The following is a 26,498-nucleotide window of genomic DNA, read 5'->3' as shown; positions in this document are numbered from 1 at the left end:
ATTTCCATTTTTATTCATAGCACTGCTGTATCCATTGTTCCCAAAACACTTAAAGCAGAGGTTTAGTTAGAAAAAAAATCTTTAATTTAAACAGCTAAGGCAGAAAGGTAAATTGTGCTTTGGATTATCCAGAAAATTTGTAACATATCATGTCAAACATATACATATGTTACCTTTATTGTCAGCAGCAATAAAGCCAAGAACATTTTCATGTCTTAACATAACCGTCTGGTAGACTTCTGCTTCCCGAAACCAGGATCTCTCATCTCGAGAGGAGAAGATTTTCACAGCAACGTCCTCTCCACACCACTTTCCTTTCCAAACTTCTCCAAAACGACCTTTGCCAACTAACTCTTGGATGATAACTGTCCTTGCAATGGTCCTCTGGACAAGCAGAGGTAACCCTACAAAAGAAACACAAAATGGTCATACAAAGGAGGTTCTTGGACCAAAAAAATAGAAAAGGAGGAGGTGGTATTTTATGGTTCAGAAATGTTCCAACCATATTGAGGCACCAAGAGGAAGAAACCCACACCACAACTAGAAAAATTTCACCTGAAATTAGACATTTTGGAGAATAATACACATTTCTATAACCCAACAAATCTCAGCTGTTTCAGGGGCAGGGGGCAGAGTAAAGAATAAATAAAATCTGATTGGGGTTTTATTGCCACTTGCATGCCAGAGAACTTTCTGAAATGATAAAGAGGGATTACTTTCAGCACAGAGGTTTGAGGAAAGGTTTAGTCTAGTACACGTGTCAAACATAAGGCATCGGGCCAGGGCTTTTTTTGTCAGCTGGAATGTGGCGGAACTGCATTCCATCACCTCTGGCTCTCGCTTTCCGCTGTCACTTGTAAACACAGAAGCCTTCTGTGCTTACAAGGACTGGTTTTCTCTTAGTGGCTCTACCAGATCCTTGCCTGCCCTGCACTCGTGGCGGGGACAAGGGAGATGCAGATGCAGGTGCAGTGTGGGATGGGGCATCATATGGTAAGCTGCACTGTGATACCCATCTATGCCAAGGAGCACAGATGCCAGCCAATGATCTCCCTCCAAGTGAGAGAGGTGGAGCCACTTACGCTTCCAGGAGGTACTAGAGCTGGGCCAGATGGGTGAGATGCAAGTAAGCTTATGGGTTGTCGGGGGAGATGAAGGCTGTGGAGGAAGATATGTGCAGATGGTTGAGTTCCTACACCTATTCTCTAAGAAAAAAAGTCCAAGATAAATTGATTTAGTCTTATAAATATAACCGGCCCTTTGAGGGCAACAATAATGCTGATGTGGCCTACAAAGAAATTGAGATAGATAGATAGATAGATAGATAGATAGATAGATAGATAGATAGATAGATAGATAGATAGATAGATAGATAGATCATTTTTAGAGGGGTCTACTCATCAGACCAAAAAAATGGGACAAATAAGGAGGAAGGTGGGACAGATGAATCCTTTTGTCTGCATGTTGAAAATATGTTATACTACTTCATGACAAAGGGGAACAGAAGGCAATAAAAAAAAAAAAAAAACCCTGACTTTTAGCCCTTTGCGATTTGAGATTCTGCTCATTTCTTGTCCATGAAGCCACCCAAGAAGTGAGGGGAAAACTATCCAAGAGGAGCCTACACAAAAATAGATACCTGACATGTGTTCTACCACTTCTATACTCTATCAACAAAAGAAAATCACTTGGTTTTTAATATTTTGTGACTCCAAAATGTTCATTATAAACAAGGTGATGCTTGAATCAATATGGCCAAAAACTGAGGGTATGCAGTTCCTTAAGCTCCATACACACCCACAGATGAGTGTTTGTGAGCATGTTAATGTACGTTCACCAGAAATCATGGTATATGTGCTTTGTGTCATGTTGGTAATCTTTTGAACGTCAACCCATGACATTTTAGGAAAGCGATCAGCACCACAGCACACACTACAGTACAATGCAAATAGGTGAATCTTTAGCTTTTGTTGCACTACATTGGCCAAAAGAAATACAGGTCCATGTTTTATATGTTAAAGTGGTTATAAACTCCATCCAAAAAATATAATCCAAGCATATATATCTGTAGTGTTTACTTATCTCTCTCCAAAGCTCTAGGTGCTGTTTCTCTCTGGCGCTTTGTTCCTCTGTTATCAGCAAAGTCACGTCTGACAAGTTCTCCAACACAGGAGATCACAGCAGCTGGAAATTTGTGTCGGAAAGGGTGCTAAGAGGGAGATTAGCAGAGAGCATGTCTATTCAGACTGCAGCTCTGCATGTTCCTTCTTTCCTCTGCCTATGTGGTGGTGGTGGGGGGGAGGCGTCCCTTTCCTCCAATCAGCTTTCACACAGTGTAAACCCAAACTTCCCACCCACCCCTCTGTGCTGCTGAAAGAGGAAGGAAAATTTCTAACGGAATCTACACTTTCCAAAGAGTGTAGAAAGGGGAAGACAGCAGATATACATGTAAAACTTGTGTAGGAGGAATTGTTTCATCTCTGTGTATCATCCGAGGCTGTTCACTTTACTGGGCATGTGTTAAGGTTTACAACCACTTTAAAATGGTGTTCTGGCCGAAATTATACTTTTTAAATAAAAATACCCCTATAATACACAAGCTTAATGTGTTCTAGTAAAGTTAGTCTGTAAACTAAGGTCTGTTTTGTTAGTTTATAGCAGTAGTTTGTTATTTTTTAAACTTGCAGCAGGCCGTGGCCATCTTAAGTGTGGGCATCTGAAGCCAGACTGTATTTCTTCCTGGATCTAATCCTTGCAGATCTCGCACATGCTCAGTGCAGCACAAGCGGTGTAATAGGTTTCAGGTCAGGTTTCCATAGCAACGGCAGTGTCAGAGGAAGTTGCCGCCCCTTCCCAGAAGGCATTGCAAACAGGAAATGATGCGATGGGCCACGGCCAGGAAGGAGGAAGTGAAAAATGAATACAGCAGATATACAGTAGGTGCTGAGAAAAAAAATAAAAAAATATCCAATTCGTTTACAGTGCACAGTTTAGTGAGGGATGCTAAAGATTTGTAAAAGTGGGTGGAACTCCACTTTAAGGCTCAATAAGGGCCCATATCAAAGTAACTGAATATGACTTGTTGTTGGGAGGGCACACAGACAGCTTGCATTTCATGCATTAAAAAAAAAAACCCTCCTTGTTAAACAATGTAAAATGTTTCAAAATTCCAATAGTAATTTATTTTTCACTTGAATTTTTTATAACACAATAATAAAATGTTTAATTTCAGTCAAAGAAATACACTTACCAGAACCAGATCCTGATGTAGTCATATCATAGATGAGATCTTTCAAGCATTTCCCATCGGTATCCAAGTTACAGTCAGTGAGGGGCTCCTCAATACATTGGCGCCTTGTCTTTCTGTAGGTACCATACCGCCTCTGACAGGTGTAGACTGTGAGGATTATGGCTAATGACAGGACACAAATTGGAATGGTGACTATGACTGTCAACTCCACATGGCCAAAGTGGGAGGTACTTGGAGATGCTGGAGGTTTGAAAAGAAAAGGACACAAAAGTTACTCATTCATTATTGAAATATGATGGAGTACTTGTTGTTTTGAAATCATTACAGAGAACACATGAAAGTGTATCTAAATCCAAAAACAAAAATGTATTATATTGCAGCTTACCAATTCTTAGATATGGTGGCTGCTTTAGTTTTCATTTTTTCGGCTTTATTACTCCCGATTTTCACATGATTAGCCGACAAATAACACAATTCCTGTTACTTTGTGTTCCCATGCTCACTTCTCCATCGTATCTATGGAGGGAGCCATGGTTGTTACACAGAATGGACTTCAAACATGTCTGCCTTTGTTCATCTCCATTACATAGTGGGTTGATGGGACTAGTAGTTTACACAAGAAAGATAATATTGTTTTTGCTTTCTTATCAGCTCACAGGAGGGGACAAGGACACTGCATTTCTAGCAAAGTGAACAAGAATTTTCTGTACTTGCTGGAAATGTTCTTTCCCTGAAAAAAGAAAACTAATACAGCCACCAAATCTTTGGATGTCTGGTACCCTTCCATGTATGGTGGTTCCATCTGCCAGTCTTTACATCACTACATATGATGTGCAAAATAATTGAATATGCAAACTAAAGAAATATATAGCAAAGTGTATTACATCAATACATACAAATGTGAAGTGAATGAAGTATAATAAATATTGATGTAATACACTTTGCTATATATTTCTTTAGTTTGCATATTCAATTATTTTGCAAATCATATGTTATCATAGATCATAAGCGCACTTTTTTTCATTTTTCAAAACTATTTATACACAGATATTGGTGTTTCCTAGGTGCAGCTATTGACTTGTTTTATATTCTGGCTCTGCAGCGCGTTTTTTTCTTTTTATTTACATCACTACAGCATAGCTCCCAACTGTCCCTGATTTCGAGGGACTGTCCCTGATTTGGAGCAATGTCCCTCTGTCCCTCTTCCCCCCTCATTTGTCCCTCATTTTGGTCTGATCTATATAGTTGTATATAAAATGCACTTTTTAACTTTCAAAAAGTTTTTCCCAGTGCTAAACCTTTCATCCAAATTCTAAATTGCTGCATTTGTCAATTTTAAAAGCCAATTTAATTATCTATAGTAGCGGTAATAAAAATCCCTTGTGGATTTAACCACTTCAGCCCCGGAAGATTTTACCCCCTTCCTGACCAGAGCGTTTTTTGCGATTCGGCACTGCGTAGCTTTAACTGACAATTGTGCGGTCGTGCGACGTGGCTCCCAAACAAAATTGACGTCCTTTTTTTCCCACAAATAGAGCTTTCTTTTGGTGGTATTTGATCACCTCTGCAATTTTTATTTTTTGCGCTATAAACAAAATAAGAGCGACAATTTTGAAAAAAACGCATTATTTTTTACATTTTGCTATAATAAATATCCCCCAAAAATATATAAAAAACCATTTTTTTTCCTCAGTTTAGGCCGATCGTATTCTTCTACATATTTTTGGTAAAAAAAAATCGCAATAAGCGTTTAATAATTGGTTTGCGCAAACGTTATAGCGTTTACTAAATAGGGGATAGTTTTATGGCATTTTTATTAATAATTTTTTTTTTACTAGTAATGGCGGCGATCAGCGATGTTTATTGTGATTGTGACGTTATGGCGGACATGTCGGACATTTTTGACACATTTTTGGGACCATTGTCATTTATACAGCGATCAGTGCAATAAAAAATGCACTGATTACTGTGTAAATGGCACTGGCAGTGAAGGGGTTAACCACTAGAGGGTGGGGAGGGGTTAAGTGTGTCCTAGGGAGTGATTACTAACTGTAGGGGGGAGGGGCTGTGTGTGTGACGTCACTGATCTCTGCTCCGATGACAGGGAGCAGAGATCGAGTGACACTTGTCACTAGGCAGAACGGGGAGATGCTGTTTACAACGGCATCTCCCCGTTCATCCGCTCTGTGAGCGATCGCGGGTATCCCCGCGGCAATTGAGTCCGCGGGACCCGCGACCCGACTCACAGAGCTCCCGGGCGGCGCGCACGCAATGGCACGGCGGGAAATTCAAATGGACGTACAGGTACGCCCATTTGCCCAGCCGTGCCATCCTGCCGACGTACATCGGCGTGCGCCGGTCGGGAACCGGTTAATGAACCTTCTTTTTAATTCTCCTTGAAGGGGGTGTGGCAGGAGGCATGTCCTATGCCTACCTATGCCTACATAGGTTTGCTAGTAGGTGTCCAATCTCAAAATGTTGGGAGGTGTACTACAGGACGCAGTAGAAAGGATCACACCGCTTGGCTCTTTTTTCAACTGTACTGCAATAGGATGCCCAGATCAATGAAGTGCAGGAATTGGACAGCCTTTAAAAGGTGCCTTTTCACTAGCTCAGTTAACACCAAAACCATGTAACTCTATTGGGCAATTTTCAGCCACAAAGCTTCCTAGTTTTTTTATTCCCACTATTGGGATCCCTGGGTGCTCTAAAGATGAGCCACCTAGTGGTGTCTGCTTTATGGACCTGGGACAACCTTACACAATAAGGTCAGTTCATAAATTTAATTTAACCACTTCCCGCCCTTCATATAGCAAAATGACAGCCGCAAAGTGGTTAAGATATCCTGACTGGGCGTCATATGACGTCCAACAGAATAAGCTGCCTGCGCGCAGCGACCGGTGGTGCGGTGTGTCGCTCTGACACACTACATCCTTGATCTTGGTAAAGAGCCTATGATGTAGGCTCTTTACCATGTGATCAGCTGTGTCCAATCACAGCAGGCCATATCATAACCAGAAAGTGACATTTATCGGCTTTTCCTCTGTTCGCGCTGACAAGGTACGGGTAAAGGAGAGCCAATCAGCGGCTCTCCTGACAGGGGGGGTCTGCGCTGATAATCAGCGCATTATCAGTGCAGACCCACCAGGGATGCCCACTGGAGCCCACCAGGGATGCCATACTGTGCCCACCAGGTATGCAAATTAGTGCCCATTAGAGATGCCAATCAGTGCCCATCGGTAATGCCTGTCACTGCCTCCTCATGAGTGCCGCCAGTGCCATCTATCAGTGCTGCCCATCAGGGCCTATCAGTGCCATCTATCTGTGCCCATCAGTGCCACCTATAAGTGCCCATCACTGCCCGCTATAAGTGCCCATCAGTGTCACCTATCAGTGCCCATCAGTGCTGCATATTAATGCCTCATCATTGCCACCTCATCAGTGCCCATCAGTGCCACCTCATCAGTGCCCATTAGTGCTGCATATTAATGCCTCATCAGTGTCACCTCATCAGTGCCCATCAGTGCAACCTCATCAGTGCCCATCAGTGCAACCTCATCAGTGCCCATCAGTGCCACTTCATCAATGCCGCCTTATCAGTGCCCGTCATTGCAGCCTCATTAGTGCCCATCAGTGAAGGAAAAAACTTGCTTATTTAGAAACATTTTATAACAGATACAAAGAAAATCTTTTTTTTTTCAAAATTTCGGTCTTTTTTTATTTGTTTAACAAAAAATACAAAACCCAGTGGTGATCAAATACCACCAAAAGAAAGCTCTATTTGTGGGAAAAAAAATGATAAACATTTTGTTTGGGTACAGTGTTGCATGACTGCGCAATTGTCATTTAAAATGTGACAGGGCTGAAAAATGGCCTGGGCAGGAAGGGGGTATAAGTGCCCTGTATTGAAGTTTACACAAGAAAGATAAGATTGTTTTTGCTTTCTTATCAGCTCACAGGAGGGGACAAGGACACTGCATTTCTAGAAAAGTGAACAGGAATTTTCTGTACTTGCTGGAAATGTTCTTTCCCTTTTGGGATCCCTGGGTGCTCTAAAGATAAGACATCTAGTGGTGTCTGCTTTATAGACCTGGGACAACCTTACAAGATAAGGTCAGTTCATAAATTTAGTTTAAAGTGGATTCCAGCCAAAAATGAAATTTTACTCTTGCTTCGTACACTATATTGCCAAAAGTAGTGAGACACCTGCCTTTACATGCACAGGAACTTTAATGACATTCCAGTCGTAGTCCGTAGGGTTCAATATTGAGTTGGCCCACCCTTTACAGCTATAACAGCTTCAACTCTTCTGGGAAGGCTGTCCACAAGGTTTAGGAGTAAGGATGAGCTCCAGCATGTTCGCACACTCCACGTGTAGAGCCCGCCAGGAAGTCGGCACAGCACTGCGCTAATCACAGGCAGTGAGACATTTCCTGATCTCTGCAGCTGCACATCGGGAACATGTCTCACTGCCTGTGATTAGCGCCGTGCCGACTTCCTGGCGGGCTCTACACGTGGAGTGTGCGAACACGCTGGAGCTCATCCTTATTTAGGAGTGTGTCTATGGGAATGTTTGACCATTCTTCCAGAAGTGCATTTATGAGGTCAGGCACTGATGTTGGACGAGAAGGCCTGTCTCGCAATCTCCGCTCTAATTAATCCCAAAGGTGTTCTGTCGGGTTGAGGTCAGGACTCTGCGCAGGCCAGTCAAGTTCCTCCATCGCAAAATCGCTCATCCACACTATATTGCCAGAAATATTGGGCCAACCCTCCAAATCATTTGGTGGAGGAGGATTATGATGTGGAGTTGTTTTTCAGGGATTGGGATCGGCCCCTTAGTTCCAGTGAAGGGAACTCTTAAGGCATCAGCATACCAAGACATTTTGGACAATTTATGCTCCCAACTTTGTGGGAACAGTTTGGGGATGGCCCCTTCCTGTTCCAACATGACTGCGCACCAGTGCACAAAGCAAGGTCCATAAAGACATGGATGAGCGAGTTTGGGGTTTAGGACACACTCCTAAACCTTGTGGACAGCCTTCCCAGAAGAGTTGAAGCTGTTATAGCTGCAAAGGGTGGGCCAACTTAATATTGAACCCTACAGACTAAGACTGGGATGCCATTAAAGTTCATGTGTGTGTAAAGGCAGGCGTCACAATACGTTGGCAATATAGTGTATGTTTAAAAACAAATATTTTGGTATTAAGAGGTTGTAAAGGCAGAAGGTTTTTTTACCTTAATGCATTCTATGCATTAAGATAAAAAGCCTTCTGTGTGCAGCAGCCCCCCTAATACTTACCTGAGCCCCATCTCTATCCAGCAATGTCCACAAGTCCATTGGCCATTTGGGACTCGCCCTCCTTATTGGCTGAGACACAGTAGCGGCGCCATTGGCTCCTGCTGCTGTTAATCAAAGTCAGTTAGCCAATCAGGAGAGAGAGGGGGTGGGGCCAAACTGCAGCTCTGTGTCTGAATGGACACACAGTACTGCAGCTCTGCTCGGGTGCCCCTTAGCAAGCTGCTTGCTGTGGGGGCACTCAACAGGAGGGAGGAGCCAGGGGGGCCAAAGAGGGACCCGAGAAGAGGAGAATTGGGGCTGCTCTGTGCAAAACCAAATGCACAGAGCAGGTAAGTATAACATGTTTGTTATTTAAAAAAAAAAAAAACGAGACTTTACAATCACTTTAAACATTTTCTTCTTTGCCAATTGTCTAGATTAGAAGCAAAAGTGTAACCTTGACAATCAGCAATCTCCTGAGGTTTGCCAACAACGCTATGACTGTACAGCTGAATGTGGCTGCCCACAGGCACTTCCCAAATCGTTGTCATCTTCTGTGCAAACATCAAAATATAGCTCAGAGGAGCCCTACCCCCGGTAGCTCCATTAACCACTTGCCGATCGCCTAACGCAGACATACTGCGGCATAATGGCACGGGCAGGCAAAATCACATACCCGGTACGTGATTTGCCTCCCGCGGACAGTCGGCATCGTTAGGGGAGCGATCAATGCTGAGGGGGAGGCCACTCATTCGTGGCCACCCCCTCACGATCGCTCACAACGAATGACAATCTTCCTCTGCCTCTGTAATGTAAACAGCGGCAGAGTGATGTCATCTCTCCTCGTGTCGGTCTTTTTTGTTCCGGGGCCGAGGAGAGAAGACATCAAGTAAGTGCACCAAACATCACACGTACAGTAGAACACTCTAGGGACACTTTTTACCCCCTATCACCCCCCGATCACCCCCCTGTCACAGTGACACCAATAGCATTTTTTTTTTTTTTTTTACTGATTATTGCATTGCTGTCAGTTTGTGACAGTTATAAGTGGTTGGGCAGTTAGTGTTAGCCCCCTTTAGGTCTAGGATACCCCCCTAACCCCCCCTAATAAAGGTTTAACCCCGTGATCACCCCTCCCCCCTGTCACCAGTGTCACTAAGCAATCGTTTTTTTGATCACTGTATTAGTGTCACAGGTCACGCTAGTTAGGGAGGTAAGTATTTAGGTTCGCCGTCAGCGTTTTATAGCGTCAGGGACCCCCATATACTACCTAATAAAGGTTTTAACCCCCTGATTGCCCCCTAGTTAACCCTTTCACCAGTGATCACCGTATAACTGGTACGGGTGAGGCTGGTTAGTTAGTTTGTTTTTTATAGTTTCAGGGCACCCGCCGTTTATTACCTAATAAAGGTTTAACCCCCTGATCACCCGGGTAAGTAATATATATAATATAAGTTAGGTTTTAGGGTCTGCATCGCCCTGCGCACGCAGTATACCCACGCAGTATACACCTTCCTTAGTGGTATAGTATCTGAACGGATCAATATCTCTGATCAGATCTATACTAGCGTCCCCAGCAGTTTAGGGTTCCCAAAAACGCAGTGTTAGCGGGATCAGCCCGGATACCTGCTAGCACCTGCGTTTTGCCCCTCGGCCCAGCACTGCCCAGCCCACCCAAGTGCAGTATCGATCAATCACTGTCACTTACAAAACACTAAACACACATAACTGCAGCGTTCGTAGAGTCAGGCCTGATCCCTGCGATCGCTAACAGTTTTTTTGGTAGCATTTTGATACAGTCGCTAACAGTCAGGAGCTTTTTTTACCTGTGGGTCTCACTAGTGTACCACTAAATTTAGAGCCTAAAATGGCACATAGAAGGTACACTAGTGAAGAGGCCTACACATTTATGAGCATGACAGATAGTGAAGAGGAAGCCACTCATCTGTCAGATTCAGGCTTAGAATACGATCCTGTAGAGGACAGCGGCTCCATGACAGATAGCTCTGACGACGGAGTTGTGGTCCCTGCCAAGATCAGGCATACCAGACTCCGAACTTCTTCTTCTGTCGTTGATGTGCAAGAACTGCAGGTCCTTCGTATGGAGCAGAGCAGTAATAGCGCCGCTATTCCTTCTGGTGAACTGGCAAGCACCAGCGGCCTAGTACACCCTGGTCGTATATCCAGCACTGCAGGAACACTTGGTGACGTGGCGAGTCCCATAAGTGCAGTTCAAGCTGGTGAGGTGGCAAGCACAAGTAGTGTCCCGCTGCCACCAAGAAGAAACACAGGCCCGTCGTGCCCATAGTGCCCTTCCTGCTGCATTCACCAATCCTAATTGGGTACCCACCACTTCTGCAGCACCCGTACTTCCCCCATTCACTAGCCAACCCGGCATTCAGGTGGAAACAGTTGATTTTAAGTCACTTGATTTTTATTCGTTGTTTTTCACCGAAGATCTCTATAGATCTATTGTGGACCAAAGCAATTTATACGCTGGTCAACACATCGCCACTATTCCCCAGTTGCCAGAGATTGGAAACCAATTACGGTTTCCAAATTTAAGCTCTTTCTGGGCCTTTCCCTCAACATGGGCATAACTAAAAAGAGTGAGTTGCGGTCATATTGGTCCACTGACCCAATTCACCACATGCCCGTGTTCTCTGCCTCCATGGCCAGGGCACGATACGAGCAGATCTTGCGGTTCATGCACTTCAATGACAATGAACTCTGTCGTCCTCGTGGAGACCCTGAATACGATCGGCTCTACAAAATTCGGCCCCTCGTAAACCACTTCAACCAACGTTGTGCAGACTTGTTTACTCCCCATCAAGTTGTCTGCGTTGATAAGTCCCTGATTAAGTTTTCTGGCCGCTTATCATTCAAACAGTACCTTTCCAGCAAGCGTGCCAGATATGGGGTCAAGATGTATAAGCTCTGTGACAGGGCCACGGGCTATACATGTAGTTTTATGGTTTACGAGGGCAAAGATAGTCACGTAGAGCCGACAAACTGCCCTGACTACATAGGAAGTGCTGGCAAGATTGTGTGGGACTTGGTGTCACCCTTATTCAGAAAGGGGTACCACTTATATGTGGATAATTATTACATGAGCGTGCCACTTTTTAGTCACCTTTTTTGATCAGCAGATTGGAGCATGTGGCACCGTGCGATCTAATCGCCGGGGCTTTCCAAAGCGGCTTTTAGATTCCCGTCTTAGGCTGGGGGAGAGAGCCTGCTTGAAGTGTAATAACTTGCTCGCTATGAAGTGGAGGGATAATAAGAATGTTTTCGTTCTTACCTCCCTTCATGCAGACACGACGGTCCAAATTACTACGGCGACTGGTGATGTGGAGAAACCCCTCTGTGTCCACGAATATAACCAAAATATGGGAGGGGTGGACCTCAACGACCAGTTGTTGGCGCCGTAGCTTATTGCCCGTAAGTCCAGATGCTGGTACAAGAAAGTGTCTGTTTATTTATTTCAATTGGCTTTGCTGAACGCTTATGTGCTATACAGAGCTTCAGGACGGACTGGATCCTTCTTTAAATTCCAGGAAGAGATCGTCAGAGCCCTTCTGTTTCTAGACAGTGCTCCACCTCACCTTCCCCAACCAAATGCAGTAAGCCGGCTGCATGAGAGGCATTTTCTTTATGTCCTCCCGAGTACCCCTACCCAACAAGCCCCCCAAAGAAGATGTCGTGTCTGCAGCAAGTGCGGATATAGGCGTGACACCCGCTATTATTGTCCCTCCTGTCCTGACAATCCTGGTCTTTGCATTGGTGAATGTTTTGAACGCTACCATACACTAGTTGAGTATTAGCGTAGGGTACAGCACTGCACAGACTAGGCACACTTTCACAGGGTCTCCCAAGATGCCATCGCATTTTGAGAGACCCGAACCTGGAACCGGTTACAGTTACAAAAGTTACAGTTACAAAAAAAAATTGTAAAAAAAAAACAAAAAAAACAAAAACAAAAAATATATAAAATAAAAAAACAAAAAATAGTTGTCGTTTTATTGTTCTCTCTCTATTCTCTCTCTATTGTTCTGCTCTTTTTTACTGTATTGTATTCTGCAATGTTTTATTGTTATTATGTTTTATCATGCTTTCTTTATAGGTATGCAATTTTTTTATACTTTACGGTTTACTGTGTTTTATTGTTAACCATTATTTTGTTTTCAGGTACACCATTCAGCTGCAGAGCGGATTTATTTATCTTGACAGCATGCTTCGGCATATATATATTTTAGGCACAGGTTGCGTTAAAAAATGTTATATTTTTTACTATGTTTTTTTGTATTTGCTTTGCAGGTATGGTAAGTTTTACTGTTATACTGTAATGTTACTTTATTTTATTGTTAACCATCATTTGCTTAGCAGGTACGCCATTCAGTTGCAGCGCGGATTTATTTTATGTATCTTGACAGCAACAGCGTTTGCTCCCACGATACATAAAGCCGTGACTCCAGCGCTGTAGGAGGTGATTTGCCGAAGCATGGGGGCAGCAGGGGCGGAGGAGCGATTTGCTCCTACCTTTCGGGGGCGGATGCCCCCATGCTTCGGCATATATAAACGGTGCATGTATGCCCATCATTAGAAGTGGGTGGATGAAGGGAGGTATTCTAATGGTGGGCATACCCACCGATCACTCTCTTTTTTCATGCAATATATGCCCAACAAGGACCAGCAACGTACTGGTATGTTGCTGGACTTTGAGTGGTTATATCAGAATGATGCCTGCAGGTTTAGGTATCATCTTGGTATCATTCTTTTCAGCCAGTGGTCGGCTTTCATGTAAAAGCAATCCTAGCGGCTAATTAGCCTCTAGACTGCTTTTACAAGCAGTGGGAGGGAATGCCCCCCCACCCACCGTCTTCCATGTTTTTTTCTGGCTCTCCTGTCTCAACAGGGAACCTGAGAATGCAGCCGGTGATTCAGCCAGCTGTCCATAGAGCTGATCAGAGACCAGAATGGCTCCAAACATCTCTATGGCCTAAGAAACCGGAAGCTACGAGCATTTCATGACTTAGATTTCACCGGATGTAAGCAGCGCCATTGGGAAATTGGGAAAGCATTTTATCACACCGATCTTGGTGTGGTCAGATGCTTTGAGGGCAGAGGAGAGATCTAGGGTCTAATAGACCCCAATTTTTTTTAAAAAAGAGTACCTGTCACTACCTATTGCTTTCATAAGGGATATTTACATTCCCTGAGATAACAATAAAAATGATTAAAAAAAAATGAAAGGAACAGTTTAAAAATAAGATAAAAAAGCAAAAAAAAAAAAGCACCCCTGTCCCCCCTGCTCTCGCGCAAAGGCGAACGCAAGCGTCAGTCTGGCGTCAAACGTAAACAGCAATTGCACCATGCATGTGAGGTATCACCGCAAAGGTCAGATAGAGGGCAGTAATTTTAGCAGTAGACCTCCTCTGTAAATCTAAAGTGGTAACCTGTAAAGGCTTTTAAAAATGTATTTAGTTTGTCGCCACTGCACGTTTGTGCACAATTTTAAAGTATGTCGTGTTTGGTATCCATGTACTCGGCCTAAGATCATCTTTTTTATTTCATCAAACATTTGGGCAATATAGTGTGTTTTAGTGCATTAAAATTTAAAAAAGTGTGTTTTTTCCCAAAAAAATGCTTTATAAAAATTGATGCGCAAATAATGTGTGGAAAAAAAAAATTAAACACCCACCATTTTAATCTGTAGGGCATTTGCTTTAAAAAAATATATAATATTTGGGGGTTCAAAGTAATTTTCTTGCAAAAAAAAAAAAATTTTTTCATGTAAACAAAAAGTGTCAGAAAGGGCTTTGTCTTCAAGTGGTTAGAAGAGTGGGTGATGTGTGACATAAGCTTCTAAATGTTGTGCATAAAATGCCAGGACGGTTCAAAACCCCCCCAAATTACCCCATTTTGGAAAGTAGACACCCCAAGCTATTTGCTGAGAGGCATGTTGAGTCCATGGAATATTTTATATTGTGACACAAGTTGCGGGAAAAAGACACTTTTTTTTTTTTTTTGCACAAAGTTGTCACTAAATGATATATTGCTCAAACATGCCATGGGAATATGTGAAATTACACCCCAAAATACATTCTGTTGCTTCTCCTGAGTATGGGGATACCACACGTGTGAGACTTTTTGGGAGCCTAGCCGCGTACGGGAACCCGAAAACCAAGCACCGCCTTCAGGCTTTCCAAGCGCGTAAATTTTTTATTTAACTCTTCACTGCCTATCACAGTTTCGGAGGCCATGGAATGCCCAGGTGGCACAACCCCCCCCCCCCCCCCCCAATGACCCCATTATGGAAAGTAGACACCCCAAGATACTTTGTGCAAAAAAAAAAAAAAAAAATTGTCACTTTCCTGCAATTTGTGTCAAAATATAAAATATTCCATGGGCTCAACATGCCTCTCAGCAAATAGCTTGGGGTGTCTACTTTCCAAAACTGGGTAATTTGGGGGGGTTTTGTGCCATCTGGGCATTTTATGGCCTTCAAAACTGTGATAGGTAGTGAAGAGTGAAATCAAAGATTTACGCCCTCAGAAATCCTGAAGACAGTGATTGGTTTTCGGGGTCCTGTATGCAGCTAGGCTCCCAAAAAGTCCCACACATGTGGTATCCCCATACTCAGGAGAAGCAGCTAAATGTATTTTGGGGTGCAATTTCACATATAACCGTGGCATGTGTGAGCAATATATCATTTAGTGACAACTTTTGGTAATTTTTTTTTTTTTTATCATTATTCAATCACTTGGGCCCAATAAAGTTAATATTTAATGGGCTCAACATGCCTCTCAACAATTTCCTTGGGGTGTTTACTTTCCAAAATGGGGTCATTTGGGGGGTTTTTACTGCCCTGCCATTTTAGCACCTCAAGAAATGACATAGGCAGTCATAAACTAAAAGCTGTGTAAATTCCAGAAAATGTACCCTAGTTTGTAGACGCTATAACTTTTGCGCAAACCAATAAATATATGCTTATTGACATTTTTTTTACCAAAGACATGTGGCCGAATACATTTTTGGCCTAAATGTATGACTAAAATTGAGTTTATTGGATTTCTTTATACCAAAAAGTAGAAAATATCATTTTTTTTCAAAATTTTTCCGTTTATAGCACAAAAACTAAAAACCGCAGAGGTGATCAAATACCATCAAAAGAAAGCTCTATTTGTAGGAAAAAAAGGATGCAAATTTTGTTTGGGTACAGCACTGCATGATCGCGCAGTTAGCAGTTAAAGCAACGCAGTGCCAAATTGTAAAAAGTGCTCTGGTCAGGAAGGAGGTAAATCCTTCCGGGGCTGAAGTGGTTAAGCCCCGCCCCCTTCCTTCCCAGCCATCAGAATGATCTACAGGAGAATGTGCATCATGTTTGCATGTAGAAGATTTGTAAGCCACAGGTCACAGTACTCTTCACCAGTGTAAAGCACCACATATTTCAGCCCCTATGCTGTGCATATAGAAGCAATGTCTCCCTCCCTATGGAAAAGATGGCGTCAATGGGTTTGCAGGCACCATTTCTTGTAATGTGTATTTCCCCCTTAGTTCACAAAGAATGTCAGATAGCCGTCAACGGACACGCTCAGGAGCCGAAAGGAACAGAATAACCGGATCGCAAAAAGGTCACGTGACAGGTCATCTTTTTAATAATGCGGAGCTTATAAAATGGTAGATTAAGGTTAATTGGGGCTTTTTGATGGTGATGCCTTTCCTTCCACTTTAAGGGTCCATTTACACTTGTGATGGGGGGATGGTAAAAGGGATGGTATGAGGTCAAATGCAGGTATTCATGTACAGTGCCTTGCAAAAGTATTCACCCCCTTGGCTTTTTACCTATTTTGTTACATTACACCCTTTAGTTCAATGTTTTTTTAATCTGAATTATATGTGATGGATCAGAACACAATAGTCTAAATTGGTGAAGTAAAATTAGAAAAATACATACATAAAACTTTTTTTCAGAAATAAAAAAACAGATAATTGGCATGTGCGTATGTATTCACCCCCTTTGTTTTGAAGCCCATAAAAACCTCTGGTGCAACCAATTACCTTCAGAAGTCACATAATTAGTGAAATGATGTCCACATGTGTGCAATCTAAGTGTCACATGATCTGTCATTACATATACACACCTTTTTGAAAGGCCCCAGAGGCTGCAACACCTAAGCAAGAGGCACCACTAACCAAACACTGCCATGAAGACCAAGGAACTCTCCAAACAAGTAAGGGATAATGTTGTTGAGAAGTACAAGTCAGGGTCAGGTTATAAAAAAAACCCAAATCTTTGATGATCCCTAGGAGCACCATCAAATCTATCATAACCAAATGGAAAGAACATAGCACAACAGCAAACCTGCCAAGAGACGACTGCAGGCCAAAACTCACAGACTGGACAAGGAGGTCATTAATCAGAGAGGCAGCACAGAGACCTAAGGTAACCTTGGAGGAGCTGCAGAGTTCCACAGCAGAGACTGGAGTATGTGTACATAGGAGGACAATAAGCCGTACACTCCATAGAGTTGGGCTTTATGGCAGAGTGGCCAGAAGAAAGCCATTACTTTCAGCAAAAAACAAAATGGCACGTTTTAAGTTTGCGAAAAGGCATGTGGGAGACTCCCAAAATGTATGGAGGAAGGTGCTCTGGTCTGATGAGATTAAAATGTAACTTTTTGGCCATCAATGAAAACGCTATGCCTGGCACAAACCCAACACATCACATCACCCAAAGAACACCATCCTCACAGTGAAACATGGTGGTGGCAGCATCATGCTGTGGGGATGTTTTTCAGCAGTCGGGACTGGGAAACTGGTCAGAGTTGAGGGAAAGATGGATGGTGCTAAATACAGGGATATTTTTGAGCAAAACCTGTACCACTCTGTGTGTGATTTGAGGCTAGGACAGAGGTTCACCTTCCAGCAGGACAATGACCCCAAACACACTGCTAAAGCAACACTTGAGTGGTTTAAGGGGAAACATGTAAATGTGTTGGAATGGCCTAGTCAAAGCCCTGACCTCAATCCAATAGAAAATCTGTGTTCAGACTTGAAAGAGCAGTTTTGCAAGGAGGAATACATTTTGGCCTAAATATAAGAAGAATTTTAATTTTTTCATTATTTTTATTGGATATGTTGGTTTATTAGAGATAATAGAAAATAAAAATGAAAAAGTCAGTGGTGATCAAGTACCACCAAAAGAAAACTATCTGTGTGAAAAAAAATGATATGTTGCATGACCGAGCAATTGCCAGTTAAAGTAGTGCAGTGCTGAATAGCAAAAAATGCCCTGGTCATAAAGGGGGTAAAACCTTCTGGGGTCAAGTGGTTAAAAAAAATAATAATTTCATAGTGGGTCACCCCAGTTATTGTTTCTATTACTTGGGAAGCTGTTTACTCGCTACTTTGTTTTGTCACATGTGCACTCTCGTATTGAAGTGATTTTTGGTACCTATGGTATGTCTCTTTCGACTTTTTTTTTTTAATCATTATTATATTATTATTGTTCTCTGTGAAACTTGGAAATTCTTCTTTAAATTAAGTTACATTTTTTTTTTTTAAATCATAACTGCATTTGTTTTTTACGGTCTGCCTAAAATTTAGCTTTCATCAAAAATAATGTTGTTTTCCTTTTACAATGACTCAATGCCTCCGACTGGCAGGTAAATGAAAGTGTTGCTTCATATTTATTTACTTATTTATGTTATTTATTACGGACTTAATAGAAGCTTTTCCTGTTGTGCTTTGAGCAGTCTTTCAGATAACGAAGTAAAGCGGACAGCACAGTCTCCAGCTGGTATATTTGTTAAGGTACGGCAAAGCAAATAAACACTTAGCAACCAATTCAGATGTTTCGCTTAGATACTGTAAAGTATGTCTGGGGAAAAAAAATAAAAAAAATAAAAAAATGTATATATATATATATATATATATATATATATATATATATATATATATATATATATATATATATATATAATACATCTCTGCAATACATGTACATTTCCCCATGTTTTATCTCTCTAAAGTGCTTAAATTACAGGAAAAATACCTGTTGATCCTCTAGAAATCCACTGAGATTCTAACTTCCTGTTTGCGCTGGCAACACTGCCTCTCTACTGCATTGAAATCCCAAGCAGTGTTGTCAGCCTTGCCTGGGTTCCCCTCTGCTTACATAAGTGGGTGGTGCACAGTAGTCCAGCAAGGGAGAACTGAGGGAGGGCTGATAACACAACTTGGGATTTCAGTGCAGCAAAAGCGCTGTGTTCTCACTTCAAACAGGAAGTTAGAAGTTTACTAGATTTCTAACAAGGAACACCAGTTATTTTCCTATACTTTCAGTTTTTTTATAGAGACAAGATCTGAAACATTGTACATTTAGACCCCTTTCACCGCCAATGCTATAGGCGGCTATATGCGGCTCAGTGTGAAAGGGGATTTATTGCAGAGCTGTATTATGTTTTTCTTTTATATTTTGCCCAGACATTTACTTCATCCCCTCCCTGCCCAGACCAATTTTCAGATTTCAGCGCTGTCACACTTTAAATGACAATTGCGAGGTCATGCAACACTCTACCCATATGAAATGTTTTTTTTTTCACACAAATAGAGCTTTCTTTAGGTGGTATTTAATCACCACTGGGTTTTTTATTTTTTGCTAAGTAAACGAAAAAAAGGCAAAAAAAAAATATTGTCATGGTTTGTTTTAAATTTTTGCAAGCAGGTAATTTTTCTCCTTCACTGGTGTGCGTTGATGAGGCTGCACTGATGGGCACTGAAAGGCTGCACTGATTGGCCTTGATGAGGCGGCCTGATAGGTATGGATAGGCTGCACTAATGGGCACTGATGAGGAGACACAGATGAGGCTACACTGATAGGCAGGGATAGGCTGCACTAATGGGCACTGATGAGGAGACACTGATAGGCGGCCCTGATGAGGCTGCACTGATAAGCGGCATTGATGGGCACTGACAGGTGGCACTGATTGGCAGCACTGGTGGGCACTGTTGGGACTGCACTGATAATCAAGATACTGTTAATCACTGTCCTGATTATCAGTGTAGATGTCTCTTTCACACAAGCCACTTATTGGCTCTACTCTCCTCATGCTTTCAGCATGAAGAAAGGAATGCCGATAACCGGCTTGTGTTTACATCATGATCAGCTGTGTATGGACACAGCTGATCACATGGTAAAGAGCCGATGATTGGAGCTTTACCTAGATCTGTGATCAGCTGTGTCCGGAGGACACATCGATCACCGAGTGCGCCGCCATCATGGGAGGAAGTCATATGACGCCCTCCCAGAACTGGCCGGCTGTGCTGTAGTCATCTTTTGGCTATAGCGTGGCTGGCAAGTGGTTAACTGAGCTATTAAGTCTGGGAAGCAAGAAGGTCTGTCCCATCACGTGACTACTGTGATTGGCTGTCACAATGATCACATGACCAGGAGCTAGTCTCATCCCGATCATTACTAGAGACCAGGATCTGTCTTGAACAGATCAGTCGTTTTGCTGGAAGCGTGTAGTGAGCACACTTTCAGGACAGAAACCTCTGCCGCCTGTGAATGCATACATGCAGCATGTGGGTGGTAAAGCAGAATTCGGGCCGCCTCTCAGGTGGCTCTGCACTTCTCCCCCACCCCTTTGGTCCCGCCATTATGATGCACGTGCCAATGGCCTCTGTCCAGCCTTCGGGGGCCTTGGCAGAAAGAAAATGTTGGCTCATCTAAGCACGCACAGGTGATTTTCTACGCATGCACAAAGATGAAGAAGGTTTTGAGACAGGGACAATTGGGGAACCCCACGGGTGCAAAGGTGGTTGAGGAAATGAGTGTATGCTGTGCCACAAGGCTCGCTCGGTACCTGGAGTCCTGCGGCTTATTCATGCACATGCAGGCAGCGGAGAGAAAAAATACAGTGACATGCGATCCTGTACTATGTGCTGTGATAAAATGCAGCATGTCTGTGTTTTATTGCAACTCCGGGCTGCATTGCAGGGTTAATAGGACACACAGAAAACAAGTGTTTTCTGTGTGTCCTTATGGTGAATGGTGTTTAACACTGAAGTAAAATGCCGGTCACCACACATAACATGAATACAGCATTAGGGCCCATTTACACCAGATGCAGTATGGATATGTTTTTAAATGCATTCTCACTGCATAGACAGTCCAAAATCCAGGTTATCCTATGGACATTCTTCACACCATTACAGTTCAGTGAAAAAAAGCGCAAGCAAGCTGCATTTTTTTTTGTTGCACCACAAACACACGCAAACGCATGTACACGCACAAAAAGATACTGCAATTCAGCATAGTGCGTATAAAAGACCAAATAAAAAAGAAGAAGGAAGTGACTTCAAAGGAAAAGCAAGCAGACAAACAATTAGGAAAAAAGCACTGCAAAAACATGTAAGCTCATGTAACATGCAACATCATTACACGTGCAAAAACACGCAGTTTCTGGAGCGAATGAGCCCTTAAAATGGTTGTAAACCCTTACACACCACTTTTCGCTGCAGGTAAGTCTATAATAAGGCTTACCTGTAGGTACTGGAAATATCCCCTAAACCTGCACGGTTTAGGAGGTATTTACCATAGACGTTTGCGCCGACGTCATCGGCACATGCGCACTGAAGAAAAGGCACGATCGTGCCATTTCTAAAGGGCCCGTGCTGTGACTGCATGATGTAACGCGACTCCGGCCAGTCACAGAGCCAGAGTCCACGGCCCCGGAAGGAAGAGGGGTGAAGATGGACGCAGCCACCAGCGGGGACCTTGGGGACAGCGAGGGCTTAGTTTGCAGGTAAGTGCAACATAATGGGCTAATATGCGATGCATACTAGCCCATTATGCTTTTACTTTGCAGGGGAAAAAAAGAGGAAGGAAAATCCATCAGGGTTTACTTCTTCTTTAACATTAAAGTAAAGTAAAGCAATAAAATGTGTGAGCTAAGCAGTTTGAAATCAAAGCAAGCCTACCACAAATGAACAATATCCTTGAACAATATCGCCCTCTATTGGCTGTACCAGGTTAGTGCCCGCTGACAGCTTGGTTGTAACCAGAACACGTACGTCATTTTCCTTTAAAATATACAGCTATTTATTTTTATTTTTTGTACTGTGCAATGCTCCATATCACTCGGGAATGGTGTTGGAAAAATATTTAGCTTTGTACTGGAGCTGGCTGAGATGAAGCAGTAGATGTCACTGTTCTAAGCTGTGATCAGTTACAGAACATCTTTTGGGTTCATGTTTGGTGTTGATCATTTTTTGTACCAGCGGTTGGGCTGGTTTGCTTAATTTTCTTTCGAAAATCTTTTCTAAGGATTTTTGTTCGAATTTCACACCATTAGTGGGCCGCAGCAACTGCCAATTTTCGTGCGGCCATCAAATTTGAGAGATTGGGCATGTTGGAATTTTTTGAAAAAATTAACGATTTTCTAATCAATGATGGGAGAATCGTGTGAGAAATATAATCGAAAAAGAAATGCACATGAGCACAAGAAATGTATGGCCTGCATAAAGCTCTTAAACACAGAATGTGAGATAAGTTAGTTAAGTCATGCAACTGATATTTTATTTGTAGACATGCATTGTTTCAGGGCCACTTCATACACTATATTACCAAAAGTATTGGGACGTCTGCCTTTACACGCACATTTATAGCATCCCAGTCTTATGCCCCATACACACAGTCGGACTTGCCAATGGAAAATGTGCGATCGGAGCTTGTCGTCCGACACACTGAAGAACATGCAGATTTAAAGATTAAAGTAAAACCAAAACTTTTTTATAGTTTTGAATAGAGTGAAGAGGGATTAGAACACCTGTCAGGTTTTCATTGCTGTTTGTGCCCCTGTTAGGGAGAGTCACCCTCTCTATTTGTCCTGTTTACCATTATCATCAAAAGTGAAAGTAAGGCCCCTTCACACGCGTTCTTTTTGCTTCACCCGTTCAGTAACTTTTTTTTTTTTTTGAAAACGGATCCGGACTTCAGTTTTTACATCTGTCAGCAGGGAATTCCCAGCTGACAGGAGAACAACACAGGGGAGCAGTGTGTACAGCAGGAGAGGGGTCAGTGTTTACAGAGGGTGGGGAGTGTGCAGACCGAGGATCTGTCGGCACCAAATTGTCAGTTCTCCCTGCCATTAAAGTAAAGGGGTGGGGTCATCCCATGACATCACCTGGATCTGTCATTTGCTGGCTTCAAATCGGCGAGGGAGTAGCAGAGTTGTCATTCTGCTCCAACGTTAGGTAAACAAAGGGGTGCGGTCACAGGTTATTTCTAGTGGTCCCTCCATGGGTAATCGCTACACATTTCTTACCGAATAAAGAGACCATGTTACCATCTTAAAAAATAATGTGTGACAGCACAAAAACATTAAGTATTTTAAATTCTTACTTGCAGCATTTTTTCCTTTCCTTAAATTATTTATATTTGCTTTCAATGTGAATTTGAACATGCTAGAGCAGTTGACTGCTTCAGGAGACGTCCCAGGCATTCCTCCTTCTCTGCACATCATAGCCCTCTCTGGTTGAAATTAAAATTTTAGTTAAAATGAATGGTTTGGTGACAGAGTCTCTTTAATTAAAACTGAAATCCACAGACTTTTTACAGGTTAGTCAACGTTGCGAAAGCAATGATGTGCAGTCACCTACAGCAACCAATCAGCCACTGGCTTTATTTATATGTCCACTTCAATCTGCTAAAACATGATTGGGTGTTCTGATTCATATGAACTAGCCCTCTAAACATTATTTAAATAATAAAATACATTACAAAACAATATAATAAAATAGTTCCAGTCCTCAGTGCACAGCAAAGTAAAGCATGCCTTATGATAAAGTGTTCCTAAAGGGTAATGGTATCCCAATGCAGATTTCATCACTTGTTATCGCTCAGTCATAGAGCTGAAGGTCACGGATATGTGTACTCAATGCTATATGCAATACTCTAGTATATACAGTGCCTTGAAGTTTTCCACATTTTGTCATGTTGCAACCAAAAACGCAAATGTATTTTATTGGGATTTTATGTGATAGACCAACACAAAGTGGTACATAATTGTGAAGTGGAAGGAAAATGATGAATGGTTTTCAACATTTTTTTACAAATAAATATGTAAAAAGTGAGGCATGCTTTTGTATTCAGCCCTCCTGAGTCAATACTTTGTAGAACCACCTTTTGCTGCAATTACAGCTGCAGGTCTTTTTGTCTCTATCAGCTTTGCACATCTAGAATGTGAAATTTTTGTCCATTCTTCTTTGCAAAATAACTCAAGCTCTGTCAGATTGGATGGAGAGCGTCTGTGAACAGCAATTTTTGAAGTCTAGCCACAGATTCTTAATTGGATTTAGGCCTGGACTTAGACTGGGCCATTCTAACACATTATCATTATTATTATTATTTTTATTATACACATTTTATATAGCGCCAACAGTTTACGCACCGCTTTACAATGTTGAGGGGAGACAGCACAATTACAATACAGTTCAATACAGAAGGGATAGGAAGTCCCTGCTCACAGAGCTTACATTCTAAAGGGAGGGGAAGTTGGTACAAAAGGTAATAGCTGCGGGGGATAATATGATGGGGGTGGCTCGGGTACAGTTCTTAGGTGGGTGTGGGATAGGCTTCCCTGAATAAATGAGTTTTCAGGGATGTCCTAAAGGTGGACAGGATAGGGGCTGATTGGACATACCGGGGCAGGGAGTTCCAGAGGATGGGAGAGGCTCTAGTGAAGTCCTGTAGGCGAGCATGGGAGGAGGTAACAAGGGAGCTAGAGAGCAGAAGGTCCTGGGAGGAGCAGAGGGGACGATTTGGGCAATATCTACAGATGAGGTTGGTGATGTCAAGGCGGGAAATAATCAAGGACTCAACAAGTTGCTTTGTGGTGTTGTTAGTCAGGAAGGGGTGCATTCTGGAGATGTTACAGAGGTTAAGGCAGAAAAGTATTTGCCAGTGAATGGATGTGGGGGCTGAAGAAGTCTGAGTCAAGGATTATACCCAGCACCCTGGCATGTGTGGAGGGACCAATGGTTGTGCTGTTGATCTTAATGTTAAAGTCATGGCGAGGGGACTGGGAAGAAGGAAATATAACAAGCTCAGTTTTAGATTGAGTTTGAGAAAGTGGCGGGACATCCATACCGATATGTCATTCAGTAAGTTTGTGATCCGTGAGGAGATTGAGGGGGTGAATTGAGGAGTGGAGAGGTAGATCTGGGTGTCGTCGGCATAGAGGTGGTATTGGAAGCCATGGGAGGTTATTAACTGGCCCAAAGAGAAGAAGGTATAGAGAGAGAATAGGAGGGGCCCAAGAACAGAGCCTTGGGGTACACCAACAGAAAGAGGAAATGGAGCAGAGAAGATGGCGTTGTAAGTGACACTAAAAGTGCGCTGAGATAGGTAGGAGAACCAGGATAAAGCAGAATCATGAAGGCCAAGGGAGTGGAGTTTGCTGAGGAGGAGCAGGTGGTCAGCTGTGTCGAAAGCAGCAGAGAGGTCCAAGAGTATGAGTATGGAGTACTGTACTGGCTGTTGGTTTTAGTAGTTAGGTCGTTGGTGAGTTTTAGTAGGGCAGTTTCAGTGGAATGTTGTGGGCGGAAATGAGAAGGTTGTTGTCAGTGAGGTAGCAACTCATTTGGTCGTGAACAAGGCGTTCAATGAGCTTGGAGGCAAACAGGAGCAGGGAGATGGTTTTTAAGTTATTCAAACAGGTGGGGTCTGGTGAGGGTTTTTAAGTATTGGGGTAACCAGTGCATGTTTGAGTGAGGAGAGAAAGGTACCAGAGGAGAGGGAGAGGTTGAAGATGTGGGTTAGAGAGTTTAGGATAGAGTGGGAAGGTGGTTGCGGTAATTGTGAGGGGACAGGTGGTGAGGTAGGCCACAGAGAGGAGTTTTTCAACTTCCTCTGTGGTAACAGGGCTGAAGGAGGGGAGTATTTAGTTTGGTGTTGGACCTGATGTGTTGGTTAGGGGGGAAAGTTGGATGCTGGATATCTCCTCGTGAATTGTGTCGATTTTGCTTTTGAAATGGTTGGCGATCTCCTGAGTGGTAAGCAAGTTGGTGGGTGGGGGCAGTGGAGGCAGGGAGAGTGTGATGCGGATAAGGTTGTGATCAGAGAGAGGAAAAGGGGTGTTAGAGAGGTTGCAGGGAGTGCAGTGATGGGAGAATACGAGGTCAAGAGTGTTGACGTTGGAGTGAGTGTTGGTTTGTGTCCATTGCATTAAGTTAAAAGAGGAGGTTAGGTTGAGTAGTTGAGAAGTGGTTGCGGTGTTAAGATTGACTGGAATGTTAAAACACCTAAGATGATGGCAGGTAATTCAGAGGAGAGAAGCCATGCGGAGAAATCATCCAGAAAGCTTGACACTGGTCCAGGAGGCTGACAAATGACTGCGACCCTCAGACAAACTGGGAGGGAGGTGCGGGAAGAACCTGGAAGGTGCATTGTGGGGAGAGGAGAAGTCCAACGCCACCTACTTTTCGTCCACATGAATATGCTTTGATCTAAACTATTCCATTGTAGCTCTGGCTGTATGTTTAGGATCATTGTCCTGCTGGAAAGTGAACATCTGCCCCAGTCTCAAGTCTTTTGCAGACTCTAACAGGTTTTTTTTCTAAGATTGCCCTGTATTTTGCTCCATCCATCTTGCCATCAACTCTGACCAGCTTCCCTGTCCCTGCTGAAGAAAAAAAAAAAAATGGTGTGTTCAGGGTGATGTGCAGTGTTAGTTTTCCGTCACACATAGCATTTTGCTTTTAGGCAAAAAAGTTCAATTTTGGTTTTATTGGAGCACCTTCCTCCACATGTTTGCTGTATCCCCCACATGGCTTCTCGCAAACTGCAAACGGGACTTCTTATGGATTTCTTTCAACAATGGTTTTCTTCTTGCCACTCTTCCATAAAGGCCAGATTTGTGGCCACTAATAATTGTCCTGTGGTCAGATTCTCCCACCTGAACT

General features: G+C 42.9%; 1 protein-coding gene across 2 annotated transcripts in view; it reads right to left on the bottom strand.

Moving 5' to 3' along the window:
* ACVR1C (activin A receptor type 1C) overlaps window positions 1-26,498 on the bottom strand; it is a 128,942-nt gene that overhangs the window by 22,415 nt on the left and 80,029 nt on the right. The window contains exons 3-4 of one of the 2 annotated variants that reach the window (XM_073634126.1): window positions 3,251-3,490; window positions 174-404 (exon numbers count right to left, since the gene is read on the bottom strand). In XM_073634126.1, the coding sequence (XP_073490227.1) occupies window positions 174-404; window positions 3,251-3,490 (471 nt within the window). Of the gene's footprint in view, window positions 1-173; window positions 405-3,250; window positions 3,497-26,498 lie in introns of both variants that reach the window. The other variant, XM_073634124.1, reaches the window with a different exon arrangement.

Source organism: Aquarana catesbeiana, linkage group LG06, assembly GCF_042186555.1.
Source record: "Aquarana catesbeiana isolate 2022-GZ linkage group LG06, ASM4218655v1, whole genome shotgun sequence".
Taxonomy (NCBI): domain Eukaryota; kingdom Metazoa; phylum Chordata; class Amphibia; order Anura; family Ranidae; genus Aquarana; species Aquarana catesbeiana.
Note: the sequence above shows the minus strand (reverse complement) of the source record. Positions and strands in the feature narration are given on the sequence as shown.